Source organism: Callithrix jacchus, chromosome 18 (genome assembly GCF_049354715.1).
Source record: "Callithrix jacchus isolate 240 chromosome 18, calJac240_pri, whole genome shotgun sequence".
NCBI classification, from domain to species: domain Eukaryota; kingdom Metazoa; phylum Chordata; class Mammalia; order Primates; family Cebidae; genus Callithrix; species Callithrix jacchus.
In genome coordinates, this window is record NC_133519.1 from 22,431,883 (window position 1) to 22,449,713 (window position 17,831).

Here is a 17,831-nt window from a genome sequence, read left to right on the forward strand (position 1 = left end):
CCTCCAACAAAATGATTTTATGATTAATTGTGTTTCTTTTTGCAAACTGCTGCTAGGAAGCTTCATATTTACTTTCCTAATCACTGACATCCCTGAGGCAGGTCCCTAATGGCATGTTTATTAAGAAGATGTGTTGTCCACTTCCCCACTCCTGGCCTTGACTCATATTCTAATGTACATTTTCCCTGGTCCTCAGTGTGTACATTTTGTTTCTTATTTACCATTCATGGCATGTGTTTCTATAATAAATTGCTTCAAGTCCCACTGGAATGAGGCAAGGCATCTATGAGTATAGCTACCACTTTTGAGAAACCACGATGTGCCAAGCATGACAGGTAACTTACGTTCAATTCTCACAAAAACCTACCAGCTAGATGCAGAAATCCTCCTCTTATAAATAAGGAAACTGAGGTCCAGAGAAGTAAAGAAACACATTCAAGGTCAAACAGCCTTTCAGTGATAGGATTTCAACATGGCTCTGGCCAACTCCAAACAATAAAAGTAATACAATTTATCTTCAGACATCAAACTATCATCCCAGAGCATTTTATATATTTTTCTGACAACGATCTGATGAAGAGGCAGGGTGGATGTTATTACTACCCTTATTGAGGTGCTAATGGATTAAACCACTGTCACAGAATTTCTCTGCCAGGAAATGAACAAAAATCCCTCACCTAGACCAAAGATCTCTGACTATTTCCATGGAGCCCTGGAATTTTCCATACGCATGCATCTTTGGCTCTGTAGCCCCAGGTGCAATCTTACTTGTTGGGTTTACTGTGCAAGAATTCTTTAATAAAAGGAAAAATTTTCCTGTTTTAACATATTTGAAAGCCACAATCCCATCACACTGGAACCTAGAAAGGACTGTGGACAACTCACCGATCATCTTGAGTCTTCCAATCCTATCCATGAGCAGGGCAGAAATGATGTTCCCAGGTAAGACAGACAGGCCACCTAGGAAGCTGATGAGGTAAATCAGGAAGTCATTATCTTGCTCCAAGTCCATGTGGCAGCTCTCTTTCTGCTCCAGAAAGGTAGAGCTGATAAACTGAGAGTTGATAAACTTATGCTCATAGAGGTCTGGGGAGAGAAGGAAAGCTACCGTTCATGTAAGTGGAAGAGAGCTGGAGAGAGAAGGGAAGAGGAGGGATGAAGTTGCCCCCTTCTGTGGGCAGGCTGTGCTAGCCTTGGCCAGTCAGACCACCTCAAAGTCAACATAATATGTGGCCATATATCATCATCAAGGTATGGATGAATAGAGAAACTTCCCAAAAATGTAGTGACCTATTCAAGTTCTTAAAAGCAAGGGGAAATGAAACTAACATTGAGGGACATTTAAAAATGCATCCTCTCAGCCAGGTGTGGTAGCTCACATCTGTAATCCCAGCACTTTGGGAGACTAAGGTAGGAGGATCACTTGAGCTCAGGAATTCAAGACCAGCCCAGGAAACATAGCAAAACCTTATCTCTTATCTCTACAGAAAAAAAATTTATTACCTGGGTGTGGTGGTGTGTGTGCCTGTAGTCCCAGCTACTCTGGTACCTGAATTGAGTGGTTCACTTGAGCCCAGGAGGTCAAGGCTACATTGAGCCATGATCACACCACTGCATTCTAGCCTGAGCAAAAGAGGGAGACCTTGTCAAAAAAAAAATCATCTCTCAAGCTAGATAACACTCCTGTTTGTACCAATCAAGTGACACTGAGGGCCACAGCAGCTGGGCCCCTCCTCGGAGGCTACCTGGCATAGGGAAGCAGAACACAAGAGGGTTAGTTCCAGATTGAGCACATCACTCCAGAGCTGTAGTCTGTGCCTAAACCTGAATATTCTTAAAAATTATAAGCCTTTTGCATTGGAACCTGTTTGCAAGTCTCATGACACCTTCTAAGATTAGCTGTTCTGACAGAAAAAGTCCTGAACAGGCTCCCCAGAAACTCAGGTTTGGGGAGTTGGCCCTGCTGTTAGCCCTTTTAAATCTCCCTGAGGCTCTACCTACAAAATCTACAAAATTGGAAAAGTGCACCTGATCATCTCCACTGCTTCTCCCAGCTCTGGCATTTTCTGGCTACACGTTTGCGAGAATATCCATGATAAGAGTATGCAAATGAAGAGGCATCATTCAAACTCTATTTCTACTCTGCACCCTAACCATAAGCCCAACCCCAACCCTAAACCCAACCCTAACCCTTAACCCTAACCCTAACATTAACCCTACACTAACCCTAACCCCTAATCCTAACCATAACCATAACCCAAACCTAACCCTAACCCAAACCCTAATACCAAATCCTAACCCTAACCCCTAATGCCTAACCCCTAACGCTAAACCCTAACCCTAACCCTACCCATAAATGTAAACCCTAAACCTAAACCCTAACCGAAACCCAACCCTAAACCCTAGTGCTAACCCTAAATCCTAAACCCTAACCCTAACCCTAAACCCTAACTGAAACACTACCCATAAGCCTAAACCTAAACACTAACCACTAACCCTAAACCCTAACCCTAACACTACCCATAAATGTAAACACTAAACCTAAACCCTAACACAAACACAAACCTAAACCCTAATGCTAACCCTAATCCTAAATCCTAAACCCAACCCTAACCCTAACCCTTAACCCTAACCCTTAACCCTAACCCTAACCCTAACCCTTAACCCTAACCCTTAACCCTAACCCTTAACCCTAACCCTAAACCCTAACCCTTAACCCTAACCCTAAACCCTAACCCTTAACCCTAACCCTAAACCCTAACCCTAACCCTTAACCCTAACCCTAAACCCTAACCCTAACCCTTAACCCTAATCCTAAATCCTAAACCCAAACCCTAATCCTAAACCCTAAACAAAACCCTACCCCTAAGCCTAAACCTAAATCCTAACCCTAAACCCAACCCTAACCCTAACCCTTAACCCTAACCCTAAACCCTAACTGAAACCCTACCCCTAAGCCGAAACCTAAACCCTAAACACTAACCCCTAACCCTAACACTACCCATAAATGTTAACACTAAACCTAAACCCTAACACAAACACAAACCTAAACCTTAATGCTAACCCTAAATCCTAAACCCTAACCCTAATCCTAAATCCTAAACCCAAACCCTAACACTGAACCCTAAAGGAAACCCTACCCCTAAGCCTAAACCTAAACCCTAACCCTAAACCCTAACCCTAACCCCAAACCCTAAACTCTAACCCTAACACCAACCCCAACCCTAAACCCTAACCCTAAGCCCTAACCCTAACCCTAAACACTAACACTAATCCTAACACTAAACATAAACCCCAACCCTAATTCTAAACCCTAACCCTAACCATAACCCACTAACCCTACCCCCTAACTCAAACCCTAACCCCTAACCCAAAGCTGAACCCAAACCCTAACCCCTAAACCCTGAATCTAACCTGAACCATAAGCCCTAAACCCAACCCTAAACCCTAACCCTAAACCCAATCCTAACCCTAACCCTAAACCCAACTCTAACCCTAACCCAAACCCAACCCCTAACCCTAAACCCTAACCCTAACCCTAAACCCTTAACCCTGAATCTAACCTTAACCATAAACCCTAAACCCAACCCTATCCCTAACCTTAACCCTAAACCCTGAATCTAACCTGAACCATAAGCCCTAAACCCAACCCTAACCCTAACCCTAAACCCAACCCTAACCCTAAACCCTGAATCTAACCTTAACCATAAACCCTAAACCCAACCCTAACCCCTAAACCCTAAACCTAACCATAACCCTAAACCCTAACCCTAATCTTAAACCCTAACCCTAAACCCTAACCATAACCCTGACCCCTAACCTTTAACCCAGACCCTAAACCCTAACCCCTAACCCTAAAACTTAACCCTAACCCTAAACCCTAAAGATAAAATTCTAACCCTAAACCCTAAATCCTAACCCAAACTCTAAATGCTACACCCTAACCCAAAACCCAAAACCAAACCCTAAACCATAACCCTAACCCCAAAACCCTAACCTCTAACCCTAACTCTACCCCTAAACGTCAACCAAAAGCCTAAACCCTAACCCTAACCCAAACCCTAACCCTAACCATCAACCCTAACCCTAAGGCAAACACTAACCCTAACCCTAAACCCTAACCCTAACCCTAACTCTCTAACCCTCACCCTAACTCTCTAACCCTCACCCTCACCCTAACCCCAACCCTAAACCCTAAACCCTAACACCTAACCCCTAACCCTAACCCTAAACCCTTAACCCTAACCCCAAACCCTGACCCTAACCCCTAAACCCTAACCCCTAACCCCTAAACCCTAAGCCCAACCCCTAACCCAACCCCTGACCCTAAACCCTGACTCTGACCCTCACCCTCATCCTCACCCTAACCCTAACACCCTCACCCTCACCCTAACACCCTCACCCTAAACCCTAAATCCTAAACCTCACCCTCACCCTCACCCAACCCTAACCCTAACCCTGACCCCTGACCCTGACCCTAACCCTCTAACCCTAACCCTAAACCCTAAACCCCTACCCCCCTAACCCTAACCCCCTAACCCTCTAACCCTAACTCCTAAACCCTAACCCTCAACCCTCAACCCTAAACCCTAAACCTTAACCCCTAAACCCTAACGCCTAAACCCTAACCCTAACCCTAACCATACACGATGGCTGTCACCTTTAACCCCAATAGTATAGGTAGTCGAGGCAGACAGATCATGAGATCTGATGTTTGAGACCACCCTGGACAACATGATTCACCCGTCTAGACTGAAAAAAAAAAAAAAAAATTAGTAGGCATGTTGGCACTTACCTGTAATCCTAGCTCCTCAGAAGGCTGAGGAAGGGGAATTGCTGGAACCTGAAAGGAGAAGGTTTTAGTGAGCTGAGATTGCTTCACTGCACTTCAACCTGGGCAGCAGAGCAAGACTGCATCTCAATAAAGAAATAAAGAAATAATCAAACAGACTGACCCAAAGAGGGAGACAGAGGACCTTAACTGCAGACAATTCTTTATTGTTACCGTGTGGCTATAAATCTTATGAGATGCCTGTCTCCCAGACGTTCGGTTTATGGCTGTAGTAGCTGACAGTTTTGTATTTACATGGTCAGAACAATCAGTGCTTCTGCTTGATTCCCAGATTCTCCAAAATTCCCGTGGAGCCACACCACCTCCTGTCTTGGCACTTCAGGAGTACGATGCTCTTTCCTGAGAGGATTTGTTTGGTAGACCATGACCTCGATTCCTGCCTCTAAGCCTAAGGCTAGCTGCTGAGAACAGCAGCCACCACCGTTTTGGTACTAGAATAGTGCTTTTTATAGTGCACTCATCAGTGGATGCTGTCATCACAACCTGGCCATTTGGATGTTCAACTGATGCTTTATGCCGCAGAGTCCCTGCGACTCACCGACCCGTGCCGGAACTCACTGGAGCTCAGATGTGTAGCACTACCTTGTTTCTCTATGACTGGGAGTGCAAACATGGTTGATGTGTTTATTTCCCATTTTTTACTTTGGAGGTTTTGTTTTGTGAGACAAGCTCTCACTCTGTCATGCAGCCGGGAGTGTAGTCATGGCTCACTGCAGCCTCGAGCTCCCGGCTTCGAGCCATCTCGCCTCAGCCTCACAAAGTGCTGGGAATACAACTGTGGCCTACTTTTGAGCTTTGAGTTATTTATGTATTATACAGATGAGTCTCTGGAGATGGGTTCTTGGTCTGATAGGTGGTTTGTAAACATTTATCCCAATCTGTAGCTTATCTTTTCATCCTCCGAATTGAGTCTTTCACAGAGCAAACATGTGATCTCCCTTGCAGATACTCGGCCCCCATAGCAGGAAAGCAGACACAGACAGTACATAAATCAACATGTGGATGTGTCCATTGAGTAAGTGTCCGTTTGTGGTAAAGAGATCCTAGACAGATCAGTGCTGAGAGGTTATTTCATTCAGCAATAGTGGACCTGGGGATCATCTCTAATCTCATGCTTACTTTCTGTTACTCCACTGTCTTCTGTTACTGCCGGTGGGAAAGCAATTGTCAACATGTTCTTGCTTCTTTCCACCCTCCTCAGTAGCTTTTAGGACCTTTCCTTTGTCTTTTCTGCAATTGTGCTGAATGGATCTAGGTACGGATGGATTTATTGTCTTGGGGATTGTGCCTCCTGACTCTAAAGGATCCTGGGTCCTCTCTGTTTTCATTCTGGAATTTTTTTTTAAACAGACTCGCACTCTGTCACCAGGCTGGAGTGCAGTGGCAAGATCTTGGCTCACTGCCACCTCCACCTTCCGGGTTCAAGCATTTCTCCTGCCTCAGCCTTCTGAGTAGCTGGGATTAAAAGCACACACCACCACTCCTGGCTGATTTTTGTATTTTTAGTAGAGATGGGTTTTCACCGTGTTGGCCAGATTGGTCTCAAACTCCTGACCTTAGGTGGTCCGCTCATCTTAGCCTCCCAAGTGCCGGGATTACACGGATGAGCCACCACACCTGGCCTGTCATTTCTTTGAGATGAGTTGGATCATCTCATTTCATCCTCCCTTTGTTGTATTTTCCAATTAAGTTTTAAATGTCTACGAATGGCAGCCACTAATTCTGGCATCCGTAGCTCTTGGAAATCCACTCCTCTTGTTGATACTGACATCTATGCCCTTTTAGTGGGGCTTTGGCTGTGGCGATTGTATGCAGCGCTGGATGAAGGATCTCAAGGTAGCTAGTGTCAGAACTGAATTAGAGGTCCGCCCTGGTAGTGGAGACGAATCCCCACATGTTTGTTCACCGAAGTCATCTTCTGTGTTGATGATGATTTTTGAAGTAGGAGAGCAGAGGGAAAACAGGGGCTGAGCATTTTTCCTAAACGATAGTGGACATTCAAATCCCTCATGAGGCTGGGCATGGTGGTTCACGCCTGTCATCCAGCACTTTGGGAGGCCGAGGCAGGTGGATCACCAGAGGTCAGAAATTCATGACCAGCCTGGACAACTTAGAAAAACATCATCTCTACAAAAATACCTGCCGGTATTTTTGGGAGGCTGAGGGAGGAGTATTGCTTGAATCTGGGAGGTGAAAGTTGCAGTGAGGTGAGATTGTGCCACTACGCTCCAGCCTGGGTAGATCGTAAATAAGAGATATGATTGACTCACAGTTCTACAGGCTGTACAAGCACAGCTCCAGCATCTGCTTGCCTTCTGGTGAGGCCTTGGGAAGCTTACGATCATTGCAGAAATGGGAGTGGGTGCAAAGAGAGAGAGGAGAGGCCAGGCTCTTTAAAAACAAACTGCTTTCAGGTGAACGAATAAAGCAAGAACTCACACTTCACCAAACACAGGATGCTAAGCCATCCATGAGGGATGTATACCCTCTAATAAACATGAGATTTGGAGGAGACACATCCAGGCTGTATCAGGCCTTAAATTATTTGTTTAGACTCTTAGCTACTTAAATGACAATTATTTGTTCTTTCTGATGAGAGAGAGAGAGAGAGAGAGAGAAGGGTTTTCCCTCCAGCTGGAAGGCAGATGCCAGCCGGCTGGGGCACTTGACCGCACTGTGGAGGAGGGCCAGGGACACAAAGCTGCAGGCACAGAGGTGGATATAGGTGGCTGCCAGAGTGCAGGCAGGCTGGAGCTCCCAGGTGCCACAGGAGTCCTGCACACAAAGGCTAAGGAATGATGCAGGCTCCATCTGAAATCAGGGATGCCCAGTCACTGTCTCTAGCCTAGGCCTCTGCTCCATGCCAATCCCCAGGGTAGACTGGGGAAAGAGCTTGCTGTGCCCCAGGGCACAGGCTCACACTCACCACCCGGAAGCAGTTCCCCAAGCTGGATGAGGGGTCCTGGAAGAAGGCCCGGCAGGTGGGGCTCTGTCCTGGGCAGGTCGGTTCAGGCTTCTCGGTGGCCCTGCAGTCACCATCCACCTGGTGAAACAGATGCAAGACTCAGGCATCCAGCTCAACCATGTGGCTCCCCCACATACATTGGCCTCAGCAGGAGACTCCCCCAATCCTGGGTCTGCAAAGACCTCTGCAGAGCCAGCAGGCCACCTGCCTCTCCTGGGACTCTGAAGCAAGCAGCCCTCAAGACACTCAGCCAGAGGGAACAAGGGCAGGTGCACCTGCTCACCTGCCAGGCCAGGCTGAGCTCCTCCAGGCTGTGAGCCACAGAGCTGTCTGGCAACATCAGATCAGTGCCTGCTTCATTGTCGTTGGTGTCCAGAAGGCCAGCAAATATGCCTGTGGGGAGGAGGGAAGACGAGGTGATCCTGAGAGCCCGTGATCCTCCCCCAGGGGTCCTGTATGAGAGATGAGCCTCAGGCACATGAAGGATTGGTAAAATTCCTCCACCCCAGACTCCCAGAGCTCTGGCCCCAAACCCTCATCAGAAGAAGAAGAGAAAGCACAGGGACTGAGGACAGCATGTGTCCCCCCATCCCCTCTCCACATCGTCTGCACGAGTGGCCAGAATCCAGGCCTGCCCTTTGTGTTCCTTGGCAGAGGGACCACAGAAAGGCCAACTCCACCTAGGAGCCACCTATCCAAGGGATGGGGGCAGAAAGCGCTGGGCCTTGGTGCCAGCCTCTCAACCACAGTGGCTACCTACAGCTCGGGGACCTGTTGCACTGGAAGCTGAGAATGGTGCATCCCGAAAAGGATTTTGGTGGTGGGGCCAACTCTTGCCAGGGCCCAGATTCACCATGGTGCCAGAGGTGCAAAGTCAGGATGCAGAGGCCGGTGGCCACGTCACAGGAGATGGAGACCCTGTCCTCACTGGCCAGCTCAATCCTGGGGACATCCCTCCTTCTCATGGCAAAAGGAACCTGGAGGTCTGGACAGCTATCCCGTGTCAGGGAGGAGTTGTACAGCCTGTAGGCCTGTGGACCAGAGGAAGTGGGCAGGAGGGCTGACTGACAGCCAGGGAACAAGCTTGAAACTGCCATCCCCCAGGCAACCTGCCACAGACACAGGTCTCCAGGGGAAGCTCGGGCCTCTCCTCACCTAAAGGCTGGAGTAGATGAGGGTCACATGGTTCAGCTCCAAGGTCAGGGCCATGAGCCCCAAGCCTGTTCGACTCAGCATCAGTGAGAATGTGCTGGAGCAAAGTCTTGGGCCAGGAGGATGCTGCTGCACTGGACGCTGAGGTCCCACACCCGGCCATCAAAAGTCACCACGTGCTGGGCCCCAGCCGCCAGGGCATGGTCTGGGAAGAAGCAGCCCCAACGGCACGGTGAGTGGAGCCAGCTCCACCCACCGCAGTGGGAGCACGATGCCTGCTGGGTACCCCAATGCCTAGAGCCCTGGCTTAGCCTGCCCTGAGGCCAGGAGTCCCCCTCCCCTGGTGCGGCAGCCAGAGGCCCAGTGATCCCCCACCAGCTTCAGGATGACATGAGCTGAAGGGCTATGGCCCGATTCAGCCCTAACAAGGAATGGAGTCCCCAGACCCGCTACAAAACTGCTGTGCTAAGTAACAAAGCCTGGCTCAGAGGCCACATAGTCATCCTTCTGTTTACATCAGATGTCCAGAGCAGGCACAGCCATGCACACAGCAGGCAGACTGGTAGCTTTTAAAAACAATTGTGGTAAGGCATGCACAACTCTGAATAAACTGGAAGCCACTGAATCATGCACTTAAAATTCACACATCAGCCGGGCACAGTGGTGCTAAGCCATCCCAGCACTTTGCGAGGCTGAGGAAGGAGGATCACTTGAACCCAGGAGGTCAAGGGTGTGGGGAGCCGAAAGCTCACCACTGCACTCCAACCATGACAACAGAGTGAGACCTAGTCTCAAAAAAAAAAAAAAAAGAAAAGAAAAAGAAACATACAAGTCATCCATTTAATCTCAAGGAAGCTGCTCAGGGCGGGGAAAACATTGACCATTTAAGTGGATGGCCAACGGCTCCCTCAAACATGACAGTAGTGTCCTGCAGACCAGCCCTGTTCAGGGTAGGGAAGAGATGGCCTGTGAAGGAACAGGTCTGACCAGTCCAGCCAGTGTAGCCCCTGAGCTGTGCCTTGGGGGTGCTCGTGCCCATGGTGGGAAAGCACCATCCATCGTGCACAGCCAGACACCTGTTGGCCAGGGCCAGCATCCCAAAGGAGGCACTACCAGCTCCGTGGTCAGCTGTCAGAACTGAGGGGCACAGAGAAGCCCATGGTCACACACACAGGACTTCAAGGCTGTTTTTTTTTTGTTTTGTTTTGTTTTGTTTTACAAGATCAGCGTGCTGCTTAGACCTGACTACACCCACGCTTCTAGGGAGCTGTAGGCCTCCATGTGAGTCGCACACAGATAAACCGCTACTTGCCAAGCCTGGGTATGGTGGCTCCCCCAAGGACATCAGGGGCTCCCTCGTGCATTAAGAACCGTACATGCCCCTTACCCACGTGAGTGGGCCACGTGGTTACCTGCATTTCACAGTGGAGGAAGCTGAGTCCACGGATGTTAGCAGACTCACCTGAGCCACAGGCAAGCTCCTCAGGAGACCAGAGCTGGTCATCCCACCACCGCCCTTGGCTGCACTGCTGGGCCAGGCCTTATAATTTGGAGAAAAGCAGGATGTGCAACCTCAACCCTAGTCCCATAGGACCTTGGGAAGACCAATAAGCTCTGGGCCAGGCACTGTAAAGCCACAGGCCTCTGCAGGCTTCCCTGTGCCCCCACAGTACCTGCCCCTGCATGGCCCTGCTGTTGTGCCCACGGGGCGGGGGGCTCCCAGGGAGGAGGGTGGCACAGCCCGGGGCAGGACTCATTCCTCCAGAGACCCTACAGCAGGCGGCATCTGAGCTGGTGAACTTGGACGGCATGTTGGCCCTGGACAGTTGTCGGAGTGGCCACAGCAGCTTCTCCTCCATCAGGTAGCCAGTCCCCCACACCACATCGCCCCCAGGCAGCAGCGGTGTCACCACCACTGAGTAGTTCCTAGAGGGAACGCACAGGACAAGCTGCTGAGCCATGCTTCCTTTGGCTGCAGAGGGGGAGCTCACAGGTCTGCAGGAAGAGCTCTGCCATGGACAGCATTGGGGTACCACTTGGGGAGGGCTGTCCTTGTTCTAGAAAATCCCATAACGAGGTGGAGGAGCACAGAGGCTGGCATGACAGCGGAGGTGGGGGGTGACGCCGGGACAGAAACAAGCTGCCCTATTTTGATGACACAGATATCTTATGTCATGTCTGATCTGCCCCCTGGGTCTTGGGCAGCATGGGGCCTGTGTGTGTGGGTGCCGAGAATAGGAGCTAGAAGGTGTAGGAAATTGTTTTGTGTTTTTGAGACAGAATCTCATTCTGTTTCCCAAGCTCGGGTATAGTGGTACGACATTGCTTCCCTGCTGCCTCTGCCTCCTGGGTTTAAGTGATTCTCCTTTCTCAGCCTCCAGAGTAGCTGGAACTACATGGGCTCACTGCCATGCCTGGCTGATTTTTAAATTTTTAGTAGAGTCAGGGTGATCAAAGCTGTCATAGGTCAGAGCAGAAGCCAGAGTCCTTCTCTCATCCCCTAGCCTTGGAACCTCCCAGTCGCATCAGCCCCACCACCTTGCTATTCCAACCGGCCAGGCAAGGTGGCTCATGCCCATAATCCCAGCACCGAGTCTCTGGAGCCCAGGATTCTGAGACCAGCCTGGCTATTATAGTAAAACCCCATCTCTACTAAACATACAAAAATTAGCCGGGTATGGTGGTGAATGCTTGTAATCCCAGCAACTTGGCAGGCTGAGGCAGGAGAATCACTTGAATTTGAGAGAGGTTGCAGTGAGCTGAAATCACACCACAGCACTCCAGCCTGGGTGACAGAGAATGAGACACCATCTCAAAAACAAAATGCCAGGCACATCCCTCTCCCAGTCCTCTGTGCAGTGGAACCCTCACCTGGAGCTCTCTTTCCACACTGGCCCCATGGCTCATGCTTGAACTGTATCTTCTCCTCAAAGCTGGCCATGGCCACATCACAGGATCCCCAGCTCACCATCTCACCAATGTTTCATCTCAAGCATTTGCCACCTAAGTTAAGGCTCAGTGGTGGTAAACGATGAGCAGTGGGCCACACCCAGCCTGTAGCCAGCTTCTGCACAGCCTGCAAGAAAGAAGGGCTTTTATGTGTTTACAAGATTACATAACAGGTCAGGAGTAGCGGCTCATGCCTGTAATTCCAACACTTTAGAAGGCCAAAGGGGTTACATCACTGAAGGTCAGGAGTTTGAGACCAGCTTGGAGTGGCAAAACCCTGTCTACTAAAAACGCAAAAAATTAGCCAGGTGCAGTAGTGCACACACCTGTAGTCCCAGCAACCCGGAGGGCTGAGGCAGGAGAATCACTTGAACAGAGGAGGCAGAGGTTGCAATGAGCTGAGATCACACCACTGAGACATAGCAATACTCCATCTCAAAAAAAAAGATGATTACAAAGCAAAAGCAAGGAAATGTGACAGAGCAGAATGGCCTGCTTAAGAGGTGACCCTCGGGCTTTCTGCAGGGAATTGTGCACACTCTGCTGTAGATAATTTCTTGGGTTTCGTGTCTGTCTCTGAGTAAAACTGAGCTTCCTGAAGGCAGGGGTCAGCTTTGCCCATTGCACTCCTCCGCAGCAGCTCCTAAAATGCTGCCTGCACTGGGACTGTGCTCACGAGGTCTCTGTGGAGTGAGGAAGAAACCCCAGCTTCCTCTCCTGTGAAATAAGGAGTGAAGAAGCCTCTGTGTAGGGCGGTCAAAGTAGTCAGTGAGTCAGAGCGTGTTGAAGCTTTCAGCACTGCACCTGATACGTAGCAGGAATGCTGGATGCGACACTCCCAACCCAGCGTTACCTGGCTATGAGGCCATACAGGTCCAGCAGGGCTTTGCAGAGCCTCTTCAGTGCCCATGAGAACGTGGCCTCAGCCCAGGACAGCATCTGGTGGGCCACCTGGAAAGGGAGGGGACAGTGAGAGCTGTCTCGGTCGTCCTCAACTGCCAGCCACATCTCATCCTTGCTCTCACTCACCAGCTCCAGGGTGCCTTTCATGGCCCCCAGGGTCAACCTGATGGGCCTGAGACCCTGGTTGCCTGGCATCCCGGGCACCCAGGCCTTTAGCCACCACATGGCCTCCTCTGCCCACTCCCTCCACACCTCCTCCAGGGGCTGCAGCATCACTTCCAGGTAGGAGTCATTCAGTGTGGCCAGGGGCCCTGCAACTGGCAGCCAACACCCACCATGAGGCCTCTGGGCAGCTCAGAGGCCCAGCCCAGGCCTCAAGGAGATAGGGCCTCTTCCTGGGATTAAGATGGTGGGGGGAGTGGAGGAAAAGAAATAGAGCAGCAGGTACTGGAGATTGCGAGTGAACTGTCACAGCAGACCCGAGCTGCCTCTGCATGGCCTGCTCATAGCTTGTCTGGGAACTTGGACTGGGGGATGGTTCCCACCAATCTTAGGAGTGATACGAGGCGCTCTGCATCTGAACTGTTTGTACAAACGTGCTTTATGCCAGACCCCTGCTTGCCCCCTAGGAGTCTGACAGTATGCTCTGAGCCAAGCAGCACCTGCCAATTAGGCAGCCCCACCAAACACCCTGGGTGACATAGTGCTGGGACAGACAAGTGTGTCCCATGTGAAAGCACAGGGACTGGGCAAGGATACTAGGCGCTGGCCGTGGTTCACCCTAGACTCCGCCCCGGCCCCCTTCCCTGTGCCAACACTCCTGCCTCCTCTCACTGTAGTCAATGACAGCTGTGAACAGCATAGTATGCAGAGTCCTGAGCACTTTTTCAAATTCACTGCCCTGTGGGTGGTCATGGGACTCTGGCACAGAAGAGAGGCTATGGAGGTGACATTCAACAGCCAGTCAGAGGGACACCAACCCTGACATTGGGCAAGGTCTTAGCCCCGGATGGTGGAGAGGTCAGAAGTACCTAGTCCTGCCAGGAGGGCAGTTAGAACCAGGCAGCTGCCACTATGCCTGGCTAATTTTGGTATTTTAATAGAGATAGGCTTTCACCATGTTGGCCAGGCTGGTCTTGAACTCCTGACCTCGTGATCCGCCTGCCTCAGCCTCCCAAAGTGCTGGAATTACAAGCGTGAGCCACTGTGACTGGCTTTTTTTTTTTTTTTTAACCTTATTATTTGTTTATTTTAGAGATAAGATCTCACTCTGTTGCCCAGGCTTGAGTACGGTGGCACATTCTTGACTCATTGCAACCTCTGCCTCCTGGGCTGAAGCAATCCTAGATGAATAGACATAAGACTGAAGCTGAAGTGCCAGCCCTGGATTCATTCCTATGTGGCTATGCTATTGGGAGCAAGTTCATCTCTTAGGGGATGAGCTCAGGGTACTCAGATCGCCACTTGCCAGACTCAGGTGCTCTCTCTGGACATCCCACCTGGCCAGGGCACCCACCTTGTGACCAAAGGCCAGGATCTGTGTGCAGTGGAGTGTGCGGCCCAGCCCCAGCCTGTAGGCGCCGTCTGAGCCGCTCTCTGTCTGCAGCCTCTGGCCAGTGCTGCACTGGTGCACTGGCTGCTTTGCCTGAGCTGTGAGGATCGATCAAAAAACCCCTGCCCTCCTCTGCCAGGCAGCCCTCCACCAGGGCTCCAAGAGGAGGCCCAAGCCCAGCCTGGCCTCAGCTGTGTTCTCCCAGCCCTGTGGTCTTCTTCTCCCATCACTCCATTAAAACCTGTCCGTGGGGAAGTCTTAAGAGATGAATGAATGTCCCCTCAATAGACACACCTTTTTTTTTTTTTTTTTCCTAAGGAGCAGGTACTAAGTCTTACTCAGAGACCGCAGAATGACTGATGGAAAATCCTGTGGTGACAGCGTATTTTAGCTCACAGAGCCACAGCCACAGGAACCAGGGCAGGCCCTGCCACCTCCACCTTCCCCGCAGCCAGGCATGCAGTGCCTTACCCAGGAGGCCATACAGGATCCTCAGGGAGTCGGTCCACAGCCAGCCCCGCTGCTGCAGCAGGCCAAGGGCATGCAGCCCTGACAGCCCTGACACGAACAGCTTGGCATCCAGGGCAGCCACCCATCATCCAGCCTCCTTCCTTTCCATCAGTGCTGCAGGGATAGAGAGCAGGCAGGTGAAAGGGTCAGCCCCCAGGGACCAACAACCCCAGCCCCAGGCAAAAAGGGGACTCAGGAATACCCCAGGGCCTTGGGATTGGGGGCTCCTTGAAGAGTCAACACCTGTGCCCTGCACAGCAGCCCACAGACAGGCCTGATCATGGCTCCCTGCAGCCTTGACCTCCAAGACTCAATCAATCCTTTCACCTCAGCCTCCCAAGTAGCTGGTACTACAGACATGTGCCACCACCTTGGCTAACGTGTGTGTGCTCGCGCGTGTGTGCACGTGCCTATATATATATATATGCACCATTTTTTTTTCTGTTGAAACAGGGGTCTCATTATGTTTCCCAGGCTGGTTTTGAACTCCTGGGCTTAAGCAATTCTCTTGCCTTGGCTTCCCAAAGTTCTGGGATTATAGGTGTGGGACACTGCTTGGCCCAAGGATAAAGTAGAATGAGGCCAGACACAGTGACTCATTCCTGTAATTCCAGCACTTTCGAAGGCCAAGGCAGGCAGATTTGCTGAGGTCAGGAGTTTCAAACTAGCATGGCCAACATAGTAAAACCCCGTCTCTACAGAAATACAAATAAATAAATAACCAAGTATGGCAGCAGGCACCTGTAATCCCAGCTACTTGGGAGGCTGAGGCAGAAGAATCGCTTGAACACAGGAGGCAGAGGCTGCGGTGAGCCAAGATTGCACCATTGCATCCAGTCCGAGCAACACTGTGAGATTCTGTCTCAAAAAAAAAAAAAATAAAGTAGAATGAAACAAAATCAAATAGGACAGATGACAAAAGAATTAACCACACATCATGGGTCGTTGGGTAAATTTCACCTTCTGAAGCTTCTGCTTCTGCAACACTGAAGGTCATCCAGAACAGACAGGTGGAAATGGGCCAGCTGTTATGACTCCCAAACACCCACATGAGGTGGTCCACAGCCACCGCTCCAAGTGCCCCCAGCCCCAGCCCCTGTCCTTACCTTGGAATCTTTCAGAACACATAAGTGGCACACCCTGGTGTCACCACCCTGGCTCTGGCACAGTGCCAGCATCTGCTAAGCCTGTGTGTGTGTGTGTGTGTGTGTGTGTGTGTGTGTGTGTGTGTTTTAAATGCCCCCTGTATTTTAGGCCAAAGTTTTACATATGTTTCTTATTGTGGGTGAGAATAAGAACAACCCAAAATATGCTATTTTATGGTTTGTGGGGACCGCTGGAGGTTGTGGGAAGTTCTGGGGGCTGACACTGAGCCTGCATCTGTCCTTAGATGGGATGTTGATATTGAGAAGCTGAAGTGATGAAGACCATCAGGAGGCATTTGGCCCACACCCTAGCCTGGTCACAGAGGAGACAGAGCACAGGGAGTTGCATCTCCTACCTGTCACATGGGCCTGGTCACTCAGCAGATGGCTCAGCGATGTGGAGAGGCCAGCTTGCTGCCCACCTGCTGTGTGAGGTTCTTTGTAAAAATGACAAGGCTGCCCCCATCACCAGTTTCATCTCCAGCTGTGCCTAAAACCACTCAGCCTTGCCGACCATGGGTGGCAGCAGGTCTCTCTAGCCCTGAAAAGGCCTTGGTGTCATCTGGAATGACAGGCTTGGCCAGCAAGCCCAGCCATGATCACACAAGCTGGGACCAGAGAGAGGGCAGGAGATAGTCCAGCTAATGGCTTTCTATGCCGATTCTTCCCCAATTTTTAATTTTTCTTGAGACGGAGTCTCACTGTCACCCAGGCTGGAGTGCAGTGGCAGGATCCAGATCCATTGCAACTTTCGCCTCCCAGGTTCAAATGATTCTCCTGCATCAGCCTTTCAAGTAGCTGGGATGACAGACGCACACCACAGTGCCCAGCTAATTTTTGTATTTTTAGTAGAGACGGGGTTTTACCATGTTGGTGAGGCTGATCTCAAACTCCTGAGCCCAAGTGATCCACCCACCTTGGCCACCCAAAGTGCTGAGATTACAGGTCTGAACCACTATGCCCAGGCCTTCCCGAATTTTTTAAACTCTGGATTTCTCAAAATTAGAAACCTGTGTTATAAACACAGAGGACTCCTCTCCTTGACAACCCCCTCATTGGATCCATCAGGAGCTCAGTCGACCGTAGCTATGGAATGTGACTAGAGTCAACCTCATCTGCCACCTACGCTGCACACCAGCTCCAGCCCTGGTTATTGAACCTGTCTGACTGCAACACCCTCCTGGCTCTTCCAGCTCCCATCCCGCCACTGGCAACGGATCTCCACTTGCAGACCAGACACGTCCGATGATGGCATATAGCATTTTTTACTGTACAATCCAAAGTCCTTGAGGCCCGCAAAGCCAGAATTTTGTTGGTCACTGGTGCAGACATTGGCAGGCGGGCCACAGGATCAGCTCACTACACTCTAAGCCTCCACATGGGAGATCCTCTAGAAAAGCCACGAGCAACTACAAATACCGCGTTTGATGGCCCTGCCAACCTGCAGACACACCTCACACACCCCTCTGATAGCCACTAGCTAGTCAGTTCACCCAAAAGATGTCAAAACAATACTAGCTATTATCAGACCATCACTACTTAATGCTTTACTTCCCTGATCCCCACCGATGTATGTGCAGATGTGTGTGGACGAATGTGTATGCATCTGTGTACGGATCTATCTGTACATGGATGTGTGTAGATGTGTATGTATACAGATATACCAAAATACACAGATAGGTGTGTATGAATGTGTGGATATGGATTGTGTGTACAGTGATGTGTACATGGAGGTGTCTATATGTAGACATGTGTATGAATGTGTGGGTATACAGACGTGTGTGTGGATGTAGATAAAGACAT

General features: G+C 50.3%; 1 protein-coding gene across 17 annotated transcripts in view; it reads right to left on the reverse strand.

Annotated features, from left to right (window-relative positions):
* Positions 1 to 17,831, reverse strand: part of LOC103791242 (uncharacterized) — a 101,173-nt gene that overhangs the window by 11,116 nt on the left and 72,226 nt on the right. For 5 of the 17 annotated variants that reach the window (XR_013529477.1, XR_013529476.1, XR_013529474.1 and 2 more), the window contains exons 2-10: positions 15,625 to 15,741; positions 14,845 to 14,997; positions 14,091 to 14,164; positions 12,772 to 12,869; positions 11,841 to 12,045; positions 8,101 to 8,210; positions 7,779 to 7,895; positions 4,796 to 4,843; positions 886 to 1,623 (exon numbers count right to left, since the gene is read on the reverse strand). Coding sequence is in view for 10 of the 17 variants with exons in the window: in XM_078356159.1 (XP_078212285.1) it covers positions 1,671 to 1,745; positions 4,796 to 4,843; positions 7,779 to 7,895; positions 8,101 to 8,210; positions 8,973 to 9,132 (510 nt within the window). In the remaining 7 variants the exon portion in view is untranslated. Of the gene's footprint in view, positions 1 to 885; positions 1,746 to 4,795; positions 4,844 to 7,778; positions 7,896 to 8,100; positions 8,211 to 8,972; positions 10,896 to 11,840; positions 12,046 to 12,771; positions 12,870 to 14,090; positions 14,165 to 14,844; positions 14,998 to 15,624; positions 15,742 to 17,831 lie in introns of all 17 variants that reach the window. The other 12 variants (XM_078356162.1, XR_013529473.1, XR_013529475.1 and 9 more) reach the window with 12 other exon arrangements.